The sequence below is a fragment of the Mastomys coucha genome, chromosome X (genome assembly GCF_008632895.1).
Source record: "Mastomys coucha isolate ucsf_1 chromosome X, UCSF_Mcou_1, whole genome shotgun sequence".
In the NCBI taxonomy this organism is placed as follows: domain Eukaryota; kingdom Metazoa; phylum Chordata; class Mammalia; order Rodentia; family Muridae; genus Mastomys; species Mastomys coucha.
The window spans coordinates 152786782-152805067 of NC_045030.1; the positions used below are offsets into that span (position 1 = coordinate 152786782).

An 18286-nucleotide genomic window follows, 5' to 3' on the forward strand; every position below is an offset into this window, starting at 1 on the left:
TAAGTTTGGGTATGTTACATCTTCATTTTCATTAAATTCTAAAAAGTCTTTAGTTCTTTCTTTATTTCTTCCTTGACCAAGTTATCATTGAGTCAAGCATTGTTCAGCTTCCGTGTGTATGTGGACTTTCTGTTGTTTTTGTTGCTATTGAAGTCCAGCCTTAAATTGTAGTGATCTGATAGGAGGCATGGGGTTATTTCAGTCTTCTTATATCTGCTGAGGTCTGATTTGTGACTGATTATATGGTCATTTTTCGAGACGGTACTATGAGATGCTGAGAAGAAGGTATATTCTTTTGTTTTAGGATGAAATGCTCTATAGATATCTTTTAAATTCATTTGGTCTATAACTTCTGTTAGTCTCACTGTGTCTATGTTTATTTTCTAATTCCATGATTTTCCATTGATGAGAGTGGGGTGTTGAAGTCTCCCACTAGTATTGTGTGAGGTACAATGTGTGCTTTGACCTTTAGTAGAGTTTCTTTTATGAATGTGGGTACCCTTGCATTTGAAGCATAGAGGTTCACAATTGAGAGTTTATCTTGGTAGATCTTATTTTGATAAGTATGAAGTGTCCCTCCTTGTCTTTTTTGATCCCTTTAGGTTGAAAGTTGATTTTATTTGATATTAGAATGGCTACCCCTGATTGTTTTTTGGGACCATTTGCTCGGGAAATTGTTTTCTAGCCGTTTACTCTGAGGTAGTGTCTGTCTCTGACATTGAGGTGCCTTTCCTGTATGCAGCAAACTGTTGAGTCCTGTTTACATAGCCAGTCTGTTAGTCTATGTCTTTTTATTGGAAATTGAGTCCATTGATGTTAAGAGATATTAAGGAATAGTGATTGTTGCTCCCTGTTATTATTGTTATTTTTATGTTTGTGTGGCTATCTTCTTTTGGGTTCGTTGAAAGAAGATTACTTTTTTGCTTTCTCTAGGGTATAGTTTCCCTCCTTGTATTGGTGTTTTCCATCTATTATCCTTTGTAGGATTGAATTCCCACCTCTGATATCAGTTGTTTCTAGGACCCCCAAGAATACCAGGGTTTGGTGATTCATCAGTAGAACTCAGAGGACTCATAGCTCCTGGCTATGATTCATTATAATAGCAAAATACCCAACCAAGTTAGCAAAAGGAAGAGTGCATGAAAAGTACAGAGGAAACAGGTCTATGTTTCCAAAGATCTCCTAGAAGAGTCATGCAACAACACACATAGTGTTGCGAACTGAGGGAACACACTAAAGATTTAGTGCCCTGGGTCTTTAACAGAGACTAGTTATGTAGGCACTCTCTACCAAACAGATATCCAAACTTTACACACTTAGAATGTGTTATTTTTACAAAAAGCATTTGTGAATTTTTTTAAAGCATTCACCAGTGAATGGCATAAACCTTCCTAAAATCTAAGCTCCTAGATACTGACCAAAGCTCACTCAACCTTGTAAGCAGACCTGCAAAGACAGCAGTCAGGACTCCTATGTTCTGCCTGTATAAGGCAATTAAGGCTTAGAGACATTAAGTAGCCTGTACAAGGAAATTGAGCTATCAGATGGCAGGGCAAAGTCTGCTTAGTTCCAAAGTACATTAACCACTCAAATGAAAGTGACTGTTGAGTCTTAATTAAGATGAAATCTAATCTATATACAGTAGAAAAACCATAATATTTTTTTAAATGTGGACTATACATTACATTTTTAAAGAAGTAAGTTCTTTTCAACTCCCAATTCTCCTGCTTTTTCCATCTGTGCTTCCTTTATTTTCTGGTTATTGTACTGTAACTCTCTAGTATTCCATGCCTGTCCTTGTGTAGCTCTCGGGAGCCCTCTCAAATCTTCATACAAGTCTTCTCCAACACGGACCACTGAGAAAAAGAGGAATACACCTATATCTGGCTTGGGAGATGCTGGGAAGGGAGCCATGGCTGGAGGAGAGCCTTCACAGGTAAATTTAAATGTTCTTCCTCACTCTATAGTTTCTCTGACAGTGTGATTGTTTCTACCATTGACCTGGGGTCTCTCTTTTGTTCATCTATCTCCAGGGACTGTTCAAAGGATGCGTTTGGTTTAAGTTTTTACAAAGCTTTGGAAAATTATCAAACATTTTTGCATTCTCCTAAACTTTAATGCCTTGTAGCAGATTCCTGATGATATTATTGTAATAGTACAGCCTTTCTTCTAGGGGACATGAGTCAGAAGGAGTGTTGCAGGGACCCATTCTGCTTCCTCAGGCTATCTGGTTCTAGGACTCTTGTCTCTGTATAAAACAAAAACTGAGGTTCTAGGTCAAACTTCATTCACAATAGCCTTTGCATGTTTTTTTTTTATGTCATATGGACACTGTTAGTGAAATGACTGTTAAGCAGGTACCTCAATTGTATGTATCTATTAAGAAATTATATATGCCATATTATTTGTGTTATAGTATGTCTTCACTCCTAAGTTCCTTGGGTTTGAAATTGAAGGTAAGTCAATTAAGAGCTTGGTGCTTTTGGTACAGGATTTTATGAGGATTTTATTGGAATGCTGACCAGGGCTATGTCATCTGAAGGCCTGACTGGGCCTCTTGTGAGAATTTCATTACAGGGCTACTGAAGGAGGGACAGCCTCAGTTCCTCATTCCACAGGCCTCTCCACAGACCTACTTGTGAGTACAAAACGGCTGACTTCTCTCAGAGCAAACAATCCAAGAGACAGGTTATAAGTGGGAAGCTGTAATGCCTTTAATCCCCAACTTGTGAGTTAAGCCTTATGCAGGTCATTAAAAGCAAGTTACTTAGATCTGTTCTTCAATACAAAGGGAGTTGAGTGCCACCTGTTGAAGGAATCAACATATATACATATACATATGTATATAATCAATAGTGTTGATCATGTATCAATTGTTAGTACATAAAATTTATTTTAAAACTATTACAATTCTATTGAACCTTTTAGCTTCATTCATTATTTATTATTTTTTATTATTTGTAGTCTTAGAGAGCAAGTCCAGGAACTTACATGTTATATGAGTAGTCTACCACTGTTTTACATCCTTAGCACTGTTGAGCATTTTGTAAAAACATTTATTTTTTTCAAATTCATGTTTGCCCTGAGATAGTTAAAATAGGAAATATCTGACTCTTAGATTTTCTGTAAGGTAGGCTATTTGTGGAAGAAGGTTACCATTTCTGGGGACCAAATGAGGACTTACAGAAAAGTAGTAAGGAAAGAGGGTGGGGCTATATCTGCAGGCCAGTCAGTGATTTCCATTCCTTTTCGCCAAGAGAGGTGAGGGGGAAAATAGAGAAATGTGTGTTTTGCAGTCTGCATTATACCATGCATGCCTCAGAATTTCCTACTCAGCATTTTGGATATTAAAGTCACCTTCTTCTAGTAAAGCTTTTGTAGTAAATGTATGCTTTTGTTTGTATGAATTTAATGTTTTAAATTATTTTTTGAAATTATAATTACATCATTTCTACCTTCTCTTTCCTCTCTCCAAACCCTCCCATATACTTTTCCTTGCTCTCTTTCAAATTCATGATTTATTTTTACATTAATTATTGTTACATATATGTGTATGTGTATATTTGTATGTATGTATGTATATATACATATACATAATATATATTCATACATATGAATATATATTAGTAATTCCTAAGTACATAACCAAGTATGGAAAGCCCTCTTTTTAGTTGTTAAGTCAGGGTTGTCCAAGAGACACCCAAAACATAGGCTATTGTTCTTTGCCTTAGTTGCCCTCAGAGGTGGAAGGTTAGTCCCTATTGCTGAAAATGTCATGCACTTCAGACACAGGAATCAGAGACTTCTGAGCTACAAGTGTATGTTTTTGTACTCTTTCTAGTTCCTATAAGTTTAGGGCCACTATATGGTTATTCTGCTTGTTACCTCTTGGTAAGATATCAAGATGTGGGGCAGAGGAAATCCATGTTGAAGCACAAATTATTCTTCCAACTTGATGACCTAAATATAATGATATCATAGTATCATAAATCTCTACAAAGTTTCATGTTACATGAAGCATTAAGCCTTTATATTCATACCTCTGTAAGAAAATTCTGTCACTCTGATCTGGGGTTCTTTAAATTGTAGAAGTAGTACCAGTCATGAGCTGTGGCTATCATATTCTTTGTCCCTTACAGATGGAGAAAGTGAAGAAGGGACGAGTGGCAACTTCTGTTTCTTCTGGGGGTCTTGGGTCCCCACTGAGAAGATGCGAGCCTCCTGAAGACATTTCTAAGAGGTTGTCATCTCCTGTGAAATCCAAGTAAGCAATATTTCCCTTGATAGAACTCTGTTGGTTAACAGTCAAACTTAGTTTGGTTCCATCCAACATTGTGGCTTCTGCTCTGCTAAAACTACAGCCAACAAAGACCTTCAGTCCTTTCTCTTAACTCCTCCACTGTGCTCAGTCCAGTGGTTGGCTGTGAACATCTGCCTCTGTCTTTGTTGGGCACTGTCAGAGCCTCTCAGGAGACAGCCATATCAGGCTCCTGTCAGCAAGCACTTCTTGGCATCCACAATAGTATCTGGGTTTGGTGACTGTATATGGGATGGATCCCCAGTTTGGACAGTCTCTGAGTGGCCTTTCCTTCAGTCTTTGCTCCACATTTTGTCTCTGTATTTCTTCCCTTGAGTATTTTGTTCACCCTTCTAAAAAAGAATGAAATATCCACACTTGGTCTTCCTTCTTCTTGAGTTTCTTATGGTTTGTGGTTTGTACTTTGTGTATTCCGAGCTTCTGGACTAATATCCACTTATCAGAGAGTGCATACCATATGTGTTCTTCTGTGATTGGGTTACCTCACTGTACTGGCTGGTTTTGTGTGTCAACTTGACACAGGCTGGAGTTATCACAGAAGGGAGCTTCAGTTGGGGAAGTGCCTCCATGAGGTCCAGCTGTGGGGCATTTTCTCAATTAGTGATCAAGTGGGTAGGGCCCCTTGTGGGTGGTGCCATCCCTGGGCTGGAGGTCTTGGGCTCTATAAGAGAGCAGGCTGAGCAAGCCAGGAGAAGCAAGCCAGTAAGGAACATCCCTCCATGGCCTCTGCATCAGCTCCTGCTTCCTGACCTGCTTGAGTTCCAGTCCTGACTTCCTTTGGTGATGAACAGCAATATGGAAGTAAGCCAAATAAACCCTTTCCTCCCCAACTTGCTTCATGGTCATGATGTTCGTGCAGGAATAGAAACCCTGACTAAGACACTCACTCAGGATGATATTCTCCAGATCCATCCATTTCCCTAAGAATTTCATGAAGTCATTGATTTTAATAGCTGAGTAGTACTCCATTGTGTAGATGTACCACAATTTCTGTATCCACTCCTCTGTTGAGGGACATCTGGGTTGTTTCCAACTTCTGACTATTATAAATAAGGCTGCTATGAACATAGTGGATCATGTGTCCTTATTACATGTTGGAGCATCTTCTAGGTATATGCCCAGGAGTGGTATAGCTGGGTCCTCTGGTAGCACTATGTCCAATTTTATGAGGAACCACCAGACTGATTTCCAGAGTAGTTGTACCAGCTTGCAGTCCCTCCAGCAATGGAGGGGTATTCCTCTTTCTCCACATCCTCATCAGCTTCTGCTGTCACCTGAGTTTATTGGTTTGCTCTGCATGGTTTGCTCAGCCTGCTTTCTTATAGAACACAGGACCACAAACACATGGATGGTACCACCCACAGTGAGCTTGGTCCTCCCACATCATAACAAGAAAATGCCTCACAGGCTTGTCACAAGCCAATCTGGTAGGGGCAATTTCTCATTTGAGATTCCCTCTTCCCAAGTGATTTGAGCTTGTGTCAAGTTGACATAAAACTAGCCAGCACAAGTTTATCGTTCTGGTTTTGGTTCATACTATTGTTAGCTTTTGAGACAACATTTTCTTTAAAATTCCTATCTTAGCTAAGGTTTTATTGCTGTGAAGAAACACCATGACCAAGGCACCTCTTATAAAGGAAAACATTTAATTATGGCTGGCTTACTGTTAGTCTATTCTTGTCTTGATGGGAAGTATAGCACTCTGCAAGTAGACTTGGTACTAGAAGAACCAAGTTCTATGTCTTGATCTGAAGGCAGCAGAGGGGAATATATTTGAGACTTCAAGACCCCACCTTTTCCAACAAGGTCACACCTCCTAATAGTGCCACTCCATATGGGCCAAGCTTTCAAACACATGAGTCTATGTGTTTTTTTTTCCTGATAATAAAGCATGAAATAAATAAAATAAAACCAGTTTGTCTATTGCCATATGCTAAAACCAAGTCCAACTCTAGTGTTCATCTAAAAAGAAGAGATAGGAAATGCTCAATAATCTGTCTTAACTTGTTTTACATTATAACAAAATGTTTGAAGCTTGATGTTTCATAAAGAAAAGAGATTTGTTTTGGATCACAGTTTTTGGAGGCATAGTAGATGAAGAGCATATAGTACCAGCATTCCCTTGCCTTCTGGTGAGGTACTCATGCTGCATGGGAGTAAAGAAGAAAACTAGGCACATATGAAAGGTCTTGTATATGTGAGCAGGAAAAGCTGGTCCACACTCTTAACACATCCTTATAGTAAATAATTCAATCACCAGAAAGTGTAGCTTGGGGGCAGTAGGATGATTCATTCATTGTTTAAAGGCATTTGCCACCCAAATCTGGAAACCTGTGTTTGGTGCCAGGAGCACCAAAGGTGAAAGGCAAGACATGACCCCACAAAATGTCCTCTGACTTCACATGTGCACTACAGCATGGACACATGGACGGGGACACACTCACACGTGCATGCACATGCACACACAGGTCTTTTGTTGAATAATCATATCCAAACCATGTTACTATCCTGTCCTGAACATTGCCACAAAACACAGATGAAATTAGGGCAGCTAGATTTCTTAAAATATTTCTCTTTCTTCCAAGAACATATTACAGGAACCATGTATTTCTTTCAGGATGACTTTGGGGAGTATATTCTAAACCCTACAATTGATTCTATATAAGGATGAAGTTAATTAGTTTCCTGGAGCAAAATTTCTTATGAAAAGTTCTGTGATCAAGCTCAATATGTTATGACTTATTTTTGTTTTCCAGGATAACTTCAAAGACATATCCACAGTCTCCAAAGACAGTGAAGCCCACATACTTAGGGTCTCCTGTGAAGTGTTACTTTCCACCCATTCCAACTGAAGAAACACACAAGAAGAAGGCAGAGAAGGAAAAGAGTAATAAGGGAAAGGAAGGTGCCACTGGTCAGCAGACCACTGACCTCCCTAGAGAAGAAACCCTAGAGAAGCACATGGCTGACAAGGATGCCACTGAGAAGTATGTAGCTGATAAGCATGCAGCTGAGAAACATTCTACCACTGGAGGGAAGGCTGAGCACACTGCAGGTAAACCTTCTTTGTTGATGTTGCCAGTTAGATTTACCTTTCCCTTCATTGTTCTCCCTCTGTCCTGATCTACATACCACACTCTCATAGTTTTGAGTTTTCCGCTAGGACAGTTTATCCCCTTGTACTGCTTTCTCAGGCTTGCCCATAATTTTTGAATCCTTTTTTCTTTCTGAGTAGACCTAGATCTTGACTCTGCTTATGGTGGTAAGATTTCATAGGAGTGCTAAGATGATCCATGTACAGCCTACATGTGCATCTTCTGCATGACAAAGCACTAGCTTTAGTCTTTAAAGTCTCTGTCATGCAGCGAGTTCATTAATAAGGTAGTATTGTAGAACTTGCTTGTACCCTTATATTCATCCTGCCCCTACTGAGGAGTAAACACACCCAAGTTAGCCCATTGCAGCTTCTTCTGCTTAGTGACTAATTTTAGTACTGTTTTGCAGTGTTTGCCATCACCATACTGAGTTAAATAGTGTTGTGTCCATTTCTGTGTGAGTGGACTCGTGTTTATTTCCCCTGATATTTTTATTTATGTTTTTTTTTGCTCCCAATGTCTGACTGCCTCAGGAAAACATACAGCAGGCACCACTGATGCAGGGGAGGCTGCAAAGATCCTAGCTGAAAAGAGACGTCAGGCTCGGCTACAGAAGGAACAAGAGGAGCAAGAACTACTCGAGAAGGAAGAACACAAGAGGTATACAGGCACTTAGACTTGTGTGATCTGTTATAAAGGTGGGGTTGGAACTGTTGTAAAGGTGGGGTTGGAAAAGTAGCTTACTTTTCGTTTTACAATTTTTATGTTGCCAAAACCTGGACAGAAGTAGTGGAATATAGATTGTATGGACTACAGTGAAGGTGCTATGGAGACTGCATCTTCTTCTATATATTATTAACAGTTGCTCTATTCTGAGGACCTAGAAATTCACATTTCCAGGATTTAAATGTTACAGATACCTTCTTTTCCCTTTTTAGATAAAGAAATGAGGCAATTCTAGTAGAACTATAAGGAGAGTTTGAACTTTTATGATCGATTGAGTCTTTCTGGAAAGACAAAAGATTCTGGATATAGAGATATTGACTCTGTGTCCCAAATGATCCTAACTTGTGCTCGAAAGTCAGGGAGAAAAGAGAGTCAATCAGAGTCCCAGAGATAAGGGGCTAGAGAGAAGAGCCAACCCCTAGCCCATGAGAATGAGTTATGTGAAAATCCTCACTTGGAGCAAGACAAAGGATGCCATTGCAGTGGTTCTCTAAATGGTGGGAGAGTATCTTATCAGAAGTGTCTGGGAGAACATAGTGGAAATGTGTTTGCTCTAGTCTCATCCTACTTTAGCAGTTTCATCAGTGTTTGAAAGCCACTGTGGTAATAGTACGAGAACACTTTTCTGTGATACTGGTAGTCCTGCTTTTTCTTATATTTGTGTTCAGAAAGGAATCACATCTTTAAAAGACAAGGTCAATTTAATCACTACAAAGAGAAAGAATGCTCTTGGGATAATCACAGAGTACAATCTTGTACCATTTAGAGAATGAAAACATGGCAGGAAGCAAGCAGTGCTGTAGCACAAGGCCAGCACTGAATTTAAGATAATAAATTATAAAATATTCCTGATCCTTTAGCACCTTATAAAATTTTTTTGTGGTTTCTGATTAAATGTTTGTTGATCTGGGTTTTTTTTAACAGTTGGGTGATAGTTTCCTTCTTCTGAACATCTCTTAATATTTTCTTACTCCAGACTTTTGATCGGTATCAACATGTTTTTTTCTTGTTGGATGGTGTATTCAAGCTGGTTTGGGTGGACTGGAGGTTAAGTAAGGGAAATGACAGGTAATAAATCATGGGATTTCAAATGACAGATTAGTAAAAGTGGCCACAGAGATAACATTCTTGTTGCTGTGTACTTAAGAACTGATTATTTACCTTCTAGATACTTTCTTCTCTCTCACATTTCCTTCACAGCCCAGATGCAGAAAGAATTCATTAGCTCCTGTCTTTATTTTCTCAGCTCAAACCCTGCACACTTCTACACACCCTCCAATCTTTCATTACCCAATTCTTTTTTTTTTTTTTTTATTTTTAACTTTTAACTTATTTAATGTATGAGTGCTCTGCTGCATATACATTCTCAGGCCAGAAGAGGGCAACAGATCCCTTTATAGATGGTTGTGAACCACCATGTGGTTGCTGACAATTGAACTCATGACCTCTGGAAGAACAGCTATTAACCACTGAGCTATCTCTCCAGCCCTACCCAATTCTTAATTTGATATTGGTTTCCTTTGGCACGTGGAACTCGTTCTTGTTTTTATCCTTATTTTTTTATCTTTCCTGCATCTCTCCTAAATGTTACCTGGACTCCAGGTAGTCCTTAACTAGCTTTTTGCCTGACAAGTCTCCCCTGCACACAGTGTTGCTGGCTATTACCCCTGACATCCTTCCAGTTTTCTTGGGCTTCAAAATATTTATGGCTGACAGTTGATGCAGCAGTTTCATGCTTAGCCATGAACTTGTTCTCATTTCCCTTCCTGAGTCCGTTTCCCTTTTACCTTATGTTTATTTCTGAAGCTAACTGTAGCTTTGTTTTGTAAACCTTCTATACTTTTCTGCAATACACTGAAGACTACTGAATATGTGCCTATGCCCTGAATTTACTCTAAAGCTGCATTGTATTATACCATAACATCTAGATATATGTGAATTGAGGAAAATTCAATACCTTAGCGTTGTTAGCCATATATCATTGTTTATTGCCACATAACATCATTTTATAAATCATTTCCTTATCTCAGAAAGTTGTTAGCTAGCATTTGTCTATAAGGCAAATCCTATATTTTCAAATATATTTTATTGTGTCTCATATTTACCTCATTCAGCATTTCAAAGGCATAAATTAGTATATGTCACTCAGACTTCTTGCTCATTTTATGCACTCCATATTCCCATATACACCGTTTCTGACATCTCAAAGCTACTTTCAATGTTTCTGTCATCCTTCACATCACATCAGTTATCAGTTAAGTCTTCTTTGGCTCTCATGTTAGCATTCTCCCCATGCTTCTCCAGCACCAGATAGGTCATCTAGACTATGTCTGTAGAGTCTTAGCTGAATGTTTCAGATCTCCCAGAACTGATGTCCATGTTGTTTCCAGAGTGACTTTTCTTAAATAAATGTGATTGTCCTTGTTAGTGATTCTTTTGACTGCAGGGTTTATCAAATCCTACCAAATCTACCACGGACCAGCCACTCCTTGCCCCTCTGCCTTCTCTATCTAGGCCAGTCTGCAAACCTCCTCATATGTTCCAGTATGCAGCTCCACAACAATAAAAAACTTCCTTTTTCTGTGCCTTCACATGAACTCATGTTCCTTGCCATCTGATGAGTCTTTGTTTCTCAAGATACAGGTCAAATAACTCCTGTGGCATTTCTGGACCTGTATCAGAGAGAGAACTGATCTGTTTCTCTTTACCCTTTGAGTTAAGCTTTCTCATGACTAACATAGCCTCATTTGTCTACAGGTTGTCTCCCTTTTCTGGCTAACATTTTAAAATGCCAGAGTACAGTCTTTGATCACTGTTGCTTGGTGCTCAATGAAGAGGAAGAAACTCAACTAAAACACTACCAGTAATAGCAGTAGGTTAAGTAGACTCACAGGCTAAAATTTTGTGAAGGCAGAAGAAAATGGTGTATACATACTGAGACAAGTAAAAAGAAAGGGGCAAATTTTGGAGAAGATGCTAAGGTTTGATTTGAAGTATTTAGGAAGATGGTATACCCAAATAATAGACTGTAGAAAGGTTTAAAAAAAAAGTCTGAAAATCTAAAAATTAGCCATCTGATTTTAGGTAAACATTGGTGCCTGCAGAACATACAGGTAGTTGGAAATCAGATATAAGCCTGAGACCAAGATGAAATTGAGATGTATACACTTAACTCCAAATCAGTTTTCCTCTCTCTTGCCAGAATGTGAAGTGTTGATAGTGCTACCCGCAAGGTGAGAGAGGAAAGTACCAGACAGCCTGAGGCTGGAACATAGTGGACATCTCATGGAATAGGACCATCCTCGCATCTGTTTTGTTTAGTGTCAATAGTTAAAGTCACAAAACTGTGATTACCAGTTAAGAAAATTAGCAAAAAATAAAAATAAAGATACTTGTGCTAAACTCTGGAAAGCCCAGTTATTGTCACTAGCTGTTGAGGCAAATACTGTCCAATTCATGGATCTGGGAGATTCCCTTTAAAGAAAAATCTTACTAGATGTTCTGGCAAGAAGGCCCTAAGAGAGCAAAAAGATGATGCAGTTACAAATGGCTGTACAGCAGTGTTCTTTCAGAAGTCCACAAAGCAGTCCTAGCCTCTGGGCTTGGGGATGGCCCAAGATATACAGTGGGATTCTTAGAGTTAGGACAAGCATCCTTATACCCTAAATCCAGTCTGGTGAAGATAAGAGATTCCTGGGATAATAAAATAGATGACATGTGAAAGCTGAAATGGCTGCTAGGAGCCCATATCAAAGAATATTGAAATAAAACTTCTCATGATCGGGCCACATAGCCAACCTGGAGTCATTATCCAAGTGAGAACACAGACCTGAAACTGCAGGCAGAGGTTCACAGTGCTGTTCATACCTGGCTCGTCACTAGCTAAGTCTCTAGGTGGGAGGTGGTTCGGGTATAAGCTAGGGCAGGCACTAGCCTTCCAATGTGTATGTAGCAGCAAGGTAGGTAACAGGCAGGAGAGAGAAAGGACACTACCACCTCAAGTGGCCAGGGGCTGTTTAAGAGGGCCTCACAGGAAGGAAAGTCACTGTTCTCAATATTGCAAGACATATTGAGGCTGAGAATGGTCTTGGATTTAGGCAATGAACAGATTTTTTTTTTTTTTTTGGAGTTAAATTATTGAGAAGACAGGTACAAAGACATGAAGCACCCTGAAAGAGGTAAGAGCATGGTCATAGAGCAGAAGGCAGGTGGGAGTGAATTTAAGGAAGGTGGATCGGGATGCCTAAGACCTGAGTATTTTTGCAGCTAATTGAAAGTTGTATCTAGAATGGCGAAACTGGCGTTGGAAGGAATGGAAACTAGCAAAAGTAAGAGTAATGGGAAGGTATGGGATTAATTGCACAAGTGGTAACATTTACAATCATTTGCATATTAGGCAGACCAGACAGGAAACATTCTCAGTACTAATAGAGTGAATTAATGAGCGAAGTATAGAGGCAGGATGAATTGGTCACAGTTTTCCCTGAAAAGTAGTGGTAATACTGTCAACTGGAATGAGGATAAAGGTTGACAAAAGGTGATTGTCCACATAGAGTGCAAGAGACATGACTAAAAACATGTCAGCCAAGACTAAAGAGCACAAGACCAGGGGCTAGAGAGATGGCTCAGTGGGTAAGAGCACTGACTGCTCTTCCAAAGGTCCTGAGTTCAAATCCCAGCAACCACATGGTGGTTCACAACCACCCGTAATGAGATCTGACGCCCTCTTCTGGTGTGTCTGAAGACAGCTACAGTGTAATTATTTACAATAATAAATAAATCTTTAAAAAAAAAGTACACCACCAATCAGCCTTTCTCTAGTTAGTCTAGGAAACTAAGGAAGGGCATGAGTGATCCTAAGGACCACACAGGGTGGGAACTGGGGAACAGAGCAGCCTCTGTGCAGTCACAGGAGCCAGAAGTCTGGGGAGACCCTGATGGAAGGAAGAGGATACAAGTTGTCTGTACAGTGCTCACCAGGGAAGGTCACCAAAGGATTGGCTAAGATCAAATAAAGATTGGTGGTGAAGGTGAAGCTTTAAAATAAAAATTGAAAACACAGGAATAATGAACAGCAAAGCCCACATACACATCTACAAGACTAAACAATTCAAGGCCCATTGACCACATCAATAGTGTGGGCCAACTATGACAATGAGGGACTTAAAATGTGAACTGCTAGAGATTGAGAGATACAGTCCACTGTATGAAGACTCTCCTCAGTAGCCAATGACCAAGGCAAGGAATGTCCATTAACTGCTGAACGATGATACTTAATACTTGGTAGAGAAGGAAAGCTGGGCTAAGATGGGTATGATAACAAAAATCAAGAGAATGACAACTGTTCAAGGTTTGTCAAACTCTAGAAGAGAAACTAGAACATGGAGGTAGGTTAGTGACAATGACAAATGCAGTGGGCTAGGGGTGGCTTATGGTAGAGGGCTGGTAGGAAAAGATGAAGTGGTTCTTAAAGTAAGAAGTTTCATACTTGGAGAAAATAGTGAATTACTAGTTTCCCATGGAAAACCAGGCTTTTTAGTGCTAGCTTTAAAATACTTTTAAGGGAGGTAAAAGGAAATCTTTTCAGTAAGAGAATGGGGATTGAATTTCCCTGAATGCACCAAGGAAAAGATAAGCAGAGGCTGGTATATGGGAAAAAAATTTATGTTTCCAGTGATAATGAGGTTTAAGGAGGTTTAGGACCTTAGGGATGCCACTATAACAGTCTCGGTCTGTCTGTCTGTCTGTCTATCTATCTATCTCTCCCCTCCCCCCCTCCTGCTCTAGCTTTTGCTCTCACTTTCTTGCTCTCACAGTGCCTTGCTCACTCACTCTCTTACTCTCTTAATCTTTGGGAGAGAGTGAGAGTGTGTGTGTGAATATGTTGAGCTTTATCTGCCATGGTTAGTACTAAACTTTGGCAGTTTGCCTTTGGAGTGTATCATCCTCTAACAGTGCTTTTGTTTTCAAAAGGCTGGAAAAAGAGGAATTGAAAAGAAAGGCAGAGGAGCAAAGGCTGCGCATAGAAATGGCCTATAAACAAGAAGAGGAAAAAAAGCGACAGGAGGAAGAAGAGAAAAGAAAGGCAGAAGAGAAGGCAAAAGAGAAGGCTGAGGAGGAGCTGTTGTCAAAAGAGAAGCAAGAAAAGGAAAAACAAGAAAAAGAAAAGAAGGAAAAAGCCATGATTGAAAAGCAGGTACAGCCTGAGGTCTCAGACTTTTCTTGTTATTCAATGGCATTAATATTAGGCAAAATCTGTTCAATATGAATGAGTCATAATAATAACCATAATAATAACTTAAAGGTTTTTCTTAAACTCCCTGTATTGGTTATTAAATGTAACTCATGTGAAATAAAGTGAAGTCATTAATGTGTTTCATATCAGTTTGGATTTCTCTACTAGAGGGAGACACTTGAATAAGAATAGGGGTTCCAGTGGTTTATTTGGGAGAAAATCTCATGAATCTGGTGTGAGAATAAAGAAAGTATAAGTATATCAATGAATAAGTTATTTTGAGTAACTGGAACTTAGTGCCATTGGAACCCCTGAGACTAATGATAATGACTTAGAATTTTCTCCCTGAGGAGTGAGGAAACTGGGCAGTTGACTAACACTGCTCCTTACTGTGTGTCTTAGTTGGAGTTTTATGATGTCTGTGAAGAGACACCATAACCAAGGCAACTCTTATAAAAGAAAATATAGTTAAATTGGGGCTGACTTACAGTTTCAGAGGTTCAGCCCACTATGCAACTTTTTTTTTGTACTAGTTTTAAAAGACTTTTAAGGAAAGAATGCAGGAAGCATGGCAGCTTGCAGACAGACATAGTGTTAGAGAAGGATCTGGGAGTTCTAAGTCTTAATCAAAGGCAGCCAAAAGGAGACTTGACTTCCACAGGCAGCGAAGAAGAGGCTCTGATTCCACACTGGGTAGAGATGGAGCACTAAAAGACCCCAAACTCTTCCTCCAACTGATATACTTCCTCCAACAAGGCCACACCTCCTAATAGCATCACTCCTGTGGGCCAAGCATTCAAATACACGAGTCTGTGTGGGCAAAACCTATTCAAACCACCACATTGTAGAATACTACTTTTTGAGGAATTAACTTCTGGAAGTGTCTGCCTATATGCACACTTCCTGGCCAGAGCCTGCCCATAAACACAGAGACCTTCACCATCTGTGAAAACTACCTACAGGTGGTTTTTATGGTTGGGTGAGAGTATATGCACCATGCTCAACCTTACCTGCTGTGTCAGAAGTATGCTGCCTAAGTCTACATTAAACATTGAAACATTGACTTTGAGGGAAATGATGGGATGAAGGCACCTGTGCAGAACTGTTTCTTACCTTACCAGAGCCTGTGCCTTGGTTTGTTTCTTTCAGAAAGAAGCAACAGACGCAAAGGCGCAGGATGCCGCTAAACAGATGCGTTTAGAAAGAGAACAGATCATGCTGCAAATTGAGCAGGAACGACTGGAGAGGAAGAAGGTAAGAGTGGAGGGATCAGGCAGACCAAAGGTGAGGAAAGAAACAGGAAGTAATCAGTCTATATTTTTATTATGGTTTTTTTCTGTCATCATATTCTATTGGTTATCAGAAAAGGAGTGGTTAGAAAGCTCCATTAGTGGGCTGGGGATGTAGCCCATTGGTGTGAGTGCTTGTTGATCATATATATAGTCATTTTATTAATCCTCAGCTCTCAAAACAATAGAGATCTTTTTGTGATTTTGAATTTTTCCATTTTGCCTTTCATTTCTGTCAGTTTTGTTACACATACACACACATACACATACACACACAAAGACAGAGAGACAGAGAGAGAGGAAGACAGGAAGAGAAGAGAGAGAATAAGGATGTTGAAGCCCTATTATTAATAAATATAGTTACAGTTTCTTTTTGACTTGACAATTTTATCATGAGGTTCCTTTCTTAGTGACTTTGTAAACAACATATAGTTTAGCCAGGACTTGCTATCTGAATCTAATTAAACAGTGTTTGTCTTTATATTGAAAATGTTATTCCTTTTAAACTTAACATACTTATGTATTAAGTTGGCTTTAAGGAAAATGATCATGCAGACCCGTTTTTGTTGTGGCCCAGTGTGGGTTTTGTATTGCTATAGGTCTGGGAGCTAAGAGATCTGTGATCCTTTGTGAGCTACTGGTCAACTTAGCTTTCTATTGTATAGTCCTCTTGAATGGCAGACAGTAATTTGTTAATTTAAGGAGAAGAAGGAGAAAGCTAGTGTACAAATTGGATGTTAATTCTAGATCTGTATTAGTGCACTCCTTTGACCTTGTTTGTAGCAGTGGAAGTTCTCTGCAGCACCAATGGGAAACATTTCTCTGCTACTTTTTGTCTGCTGACATTTATCTTTTACAACTTTTCTGAGAGATATGAAAGTGCATATGGAGCCAATTTCCTTTTTATATAATTTTATTCTTAGAGGCCTCTTACTTTTCCCCCCAGAGAATAGATGAAATCATGAAGAGAACAAGGAAGAGTGATGCGTCTCTAGAAGTGAAGGTAGGAATTCAGATGGCCATTATGTCATGAGCGAAGAACAGCAGAATACATTTAGTGAGGTTGAAGATTGGAGAAGAATGCATAGAAAACGTAGACTTTTCCTGTTCTGGTCAAGGTGGGGCTTAGGAAGGAACTGAGACCTTAAAGGAAAGAAGAATTTCAGAGGTAAAAGATTCCCTCAGAGCAGTGGGGTGGTAGTGCAAGGAAAGACAGAGTAGTTGAAGAGAAAAGTGACATAATAATTAAGAGATACACAAAGCTTCAAAGAACCACTTCCTGCTATGGCCCACAAGTGTTCTAAATACTCCCTGGTGCTTTAAAAAAATATTTGTTTTTCTTTATGTCAGTCTTTCATCCTTACATCATCTCTTGATTTCTTCCTCAGTCATTGCCAGTAACTTCATTTTAAAAAAATTATTTCTTTTTTATAGTTATTTCTTTATTACTTTTTCTTTTTTTCCATTCCCCCTTCTTTCCAAGTCATCCACCTTCTGTTTGTTTCCAGAAGGAAGAGCCCAAAGTGGAGATCCAGCCTCTTGCAGATGTTGAAAATAAGACAAAACCAGTTGTCCCCAACAAAATAGGTGAGTGTGAGGTCTGGTGTTTGGATCCTTTAGGTAATGAGGACTAGTGAACCTTCCTGCTGGAGGTCAGGATAGTGCAGCTGGGCCCAGGACAGTGACTCCTGGCAGTTTTGCTTCCTGAGACATCTTTCTAGCATAAGGGCTTTTGGCTCCATTTGGAAACCCACTGCCTTCTTTAGCTACTCTAATAACAGGATGCTTTCCAGGAACCTTGACTGCATATCAGATATTACTAAGACCTGGCTTGTCTCTTAAACTGAGACTTGCAGATATTGATAGTAAGATCATACTCCATTGCATGGAATTACTGGTGGCTCTTTTTCCAAAAATAATAATAAAACTATTGTTTTACTAGTGAAAGAAAAGATGAGAATAATTGCCTTGTTATGTTTCCTGTTGCTTTATTAAATTTGAACATTATGATTCATCTGAAAACTTTGTGTTCTTGATCAGAAATCAATATGTTGAACACCTGCCAGAAAGTAAATGTCTTAGAGCGTGCTGCTCCAGAGACCTTTCCCCAAGACGTTTTTTCTACTGGTCTTAAACCGGTTGGGGGACCTGTTCACCTGGATGCCCTTGATGGGAAATCAAACAGTCTGGATGATTCAACTGAAGAAGTTCAGTCTATGGATGTGAGGTATGTTCGTTTATGTTGCATTGAAGCTCAATCTCTTTGCCAGTCCTTATTTTACTTCTTTTTTCACTTTTTTCATTTCTTTTAGTTATTTCTTTACAATATACCTTTCTTACTGTATCCCTTCACTCATCTTCCTCACCTGTAGTGAATCACCTTGAAAGCAGGTTTTGTTGATTCAGGAAAGCTGTCATGGGTATAATATAAGTATCTCAAGTTTGGCATCCTAGAAGCAAAACCAGTGACAGGGTTTTGTGGCATATTATGTACTGAAGAAGGACTGTGGATGGAGGGAAAGCACTAAGCAAAGATAAGTTCTCAAACTCAACAGGATATCTGGAAGTTGGTTTTCCACCAGGGCATCATTTTTATTTCTCTCTCTCTCTCTCTCTCTCTCTC

The 18286-nt window shown here is 39.4% G+C and overlaps 1 protein-coding gene across 4 annotated transcripts in view; it reads left to right on the forward strand.

Moving 5' to 3' along the window:
- Positions 1–18286, forward strand: part of Map7d2 (MAP7 domain containing 2) — a 105294-nt gene that overhangs the window by 80550 nt on the left and 6458 nt on the right. For 2 of the 4 annotated variants that reach the window (XM_031370136.1, XM_031370145.1), the window contains 9 exons: positions 1806–1936; positions 4140–4264; positions 7075–7373; positions 7947–8073; positions 14113–14335; positions 15524–15628; positions 16610–16666; positions 17172–17250; positions 17704–17890. In XM_031370136.1, the coding sequence (XP_031225996.1) occupies positions 1806–1936; positions 4140–4264; positions 7075–7373; positions 7947–8073; positions 14113–14335; positions 15524–15628; positions 16610–16666; positions 17172–17250; positions 17704–17890 (1333 nt within the window). The remainder of the gene's footprint in view (positions 1–1805; positions 1937–4139; positions 4265–7074; positions 7374–7946; positions 8074–14112; positions 14336–15523; positions 15629–16609; positions 16667–17171; positions 17251–17703; positions 17891–18286) is intronic. The other 2 variants (XM_031370144.1, XM_031370153.1) reach the window with 1 other exon arrangement.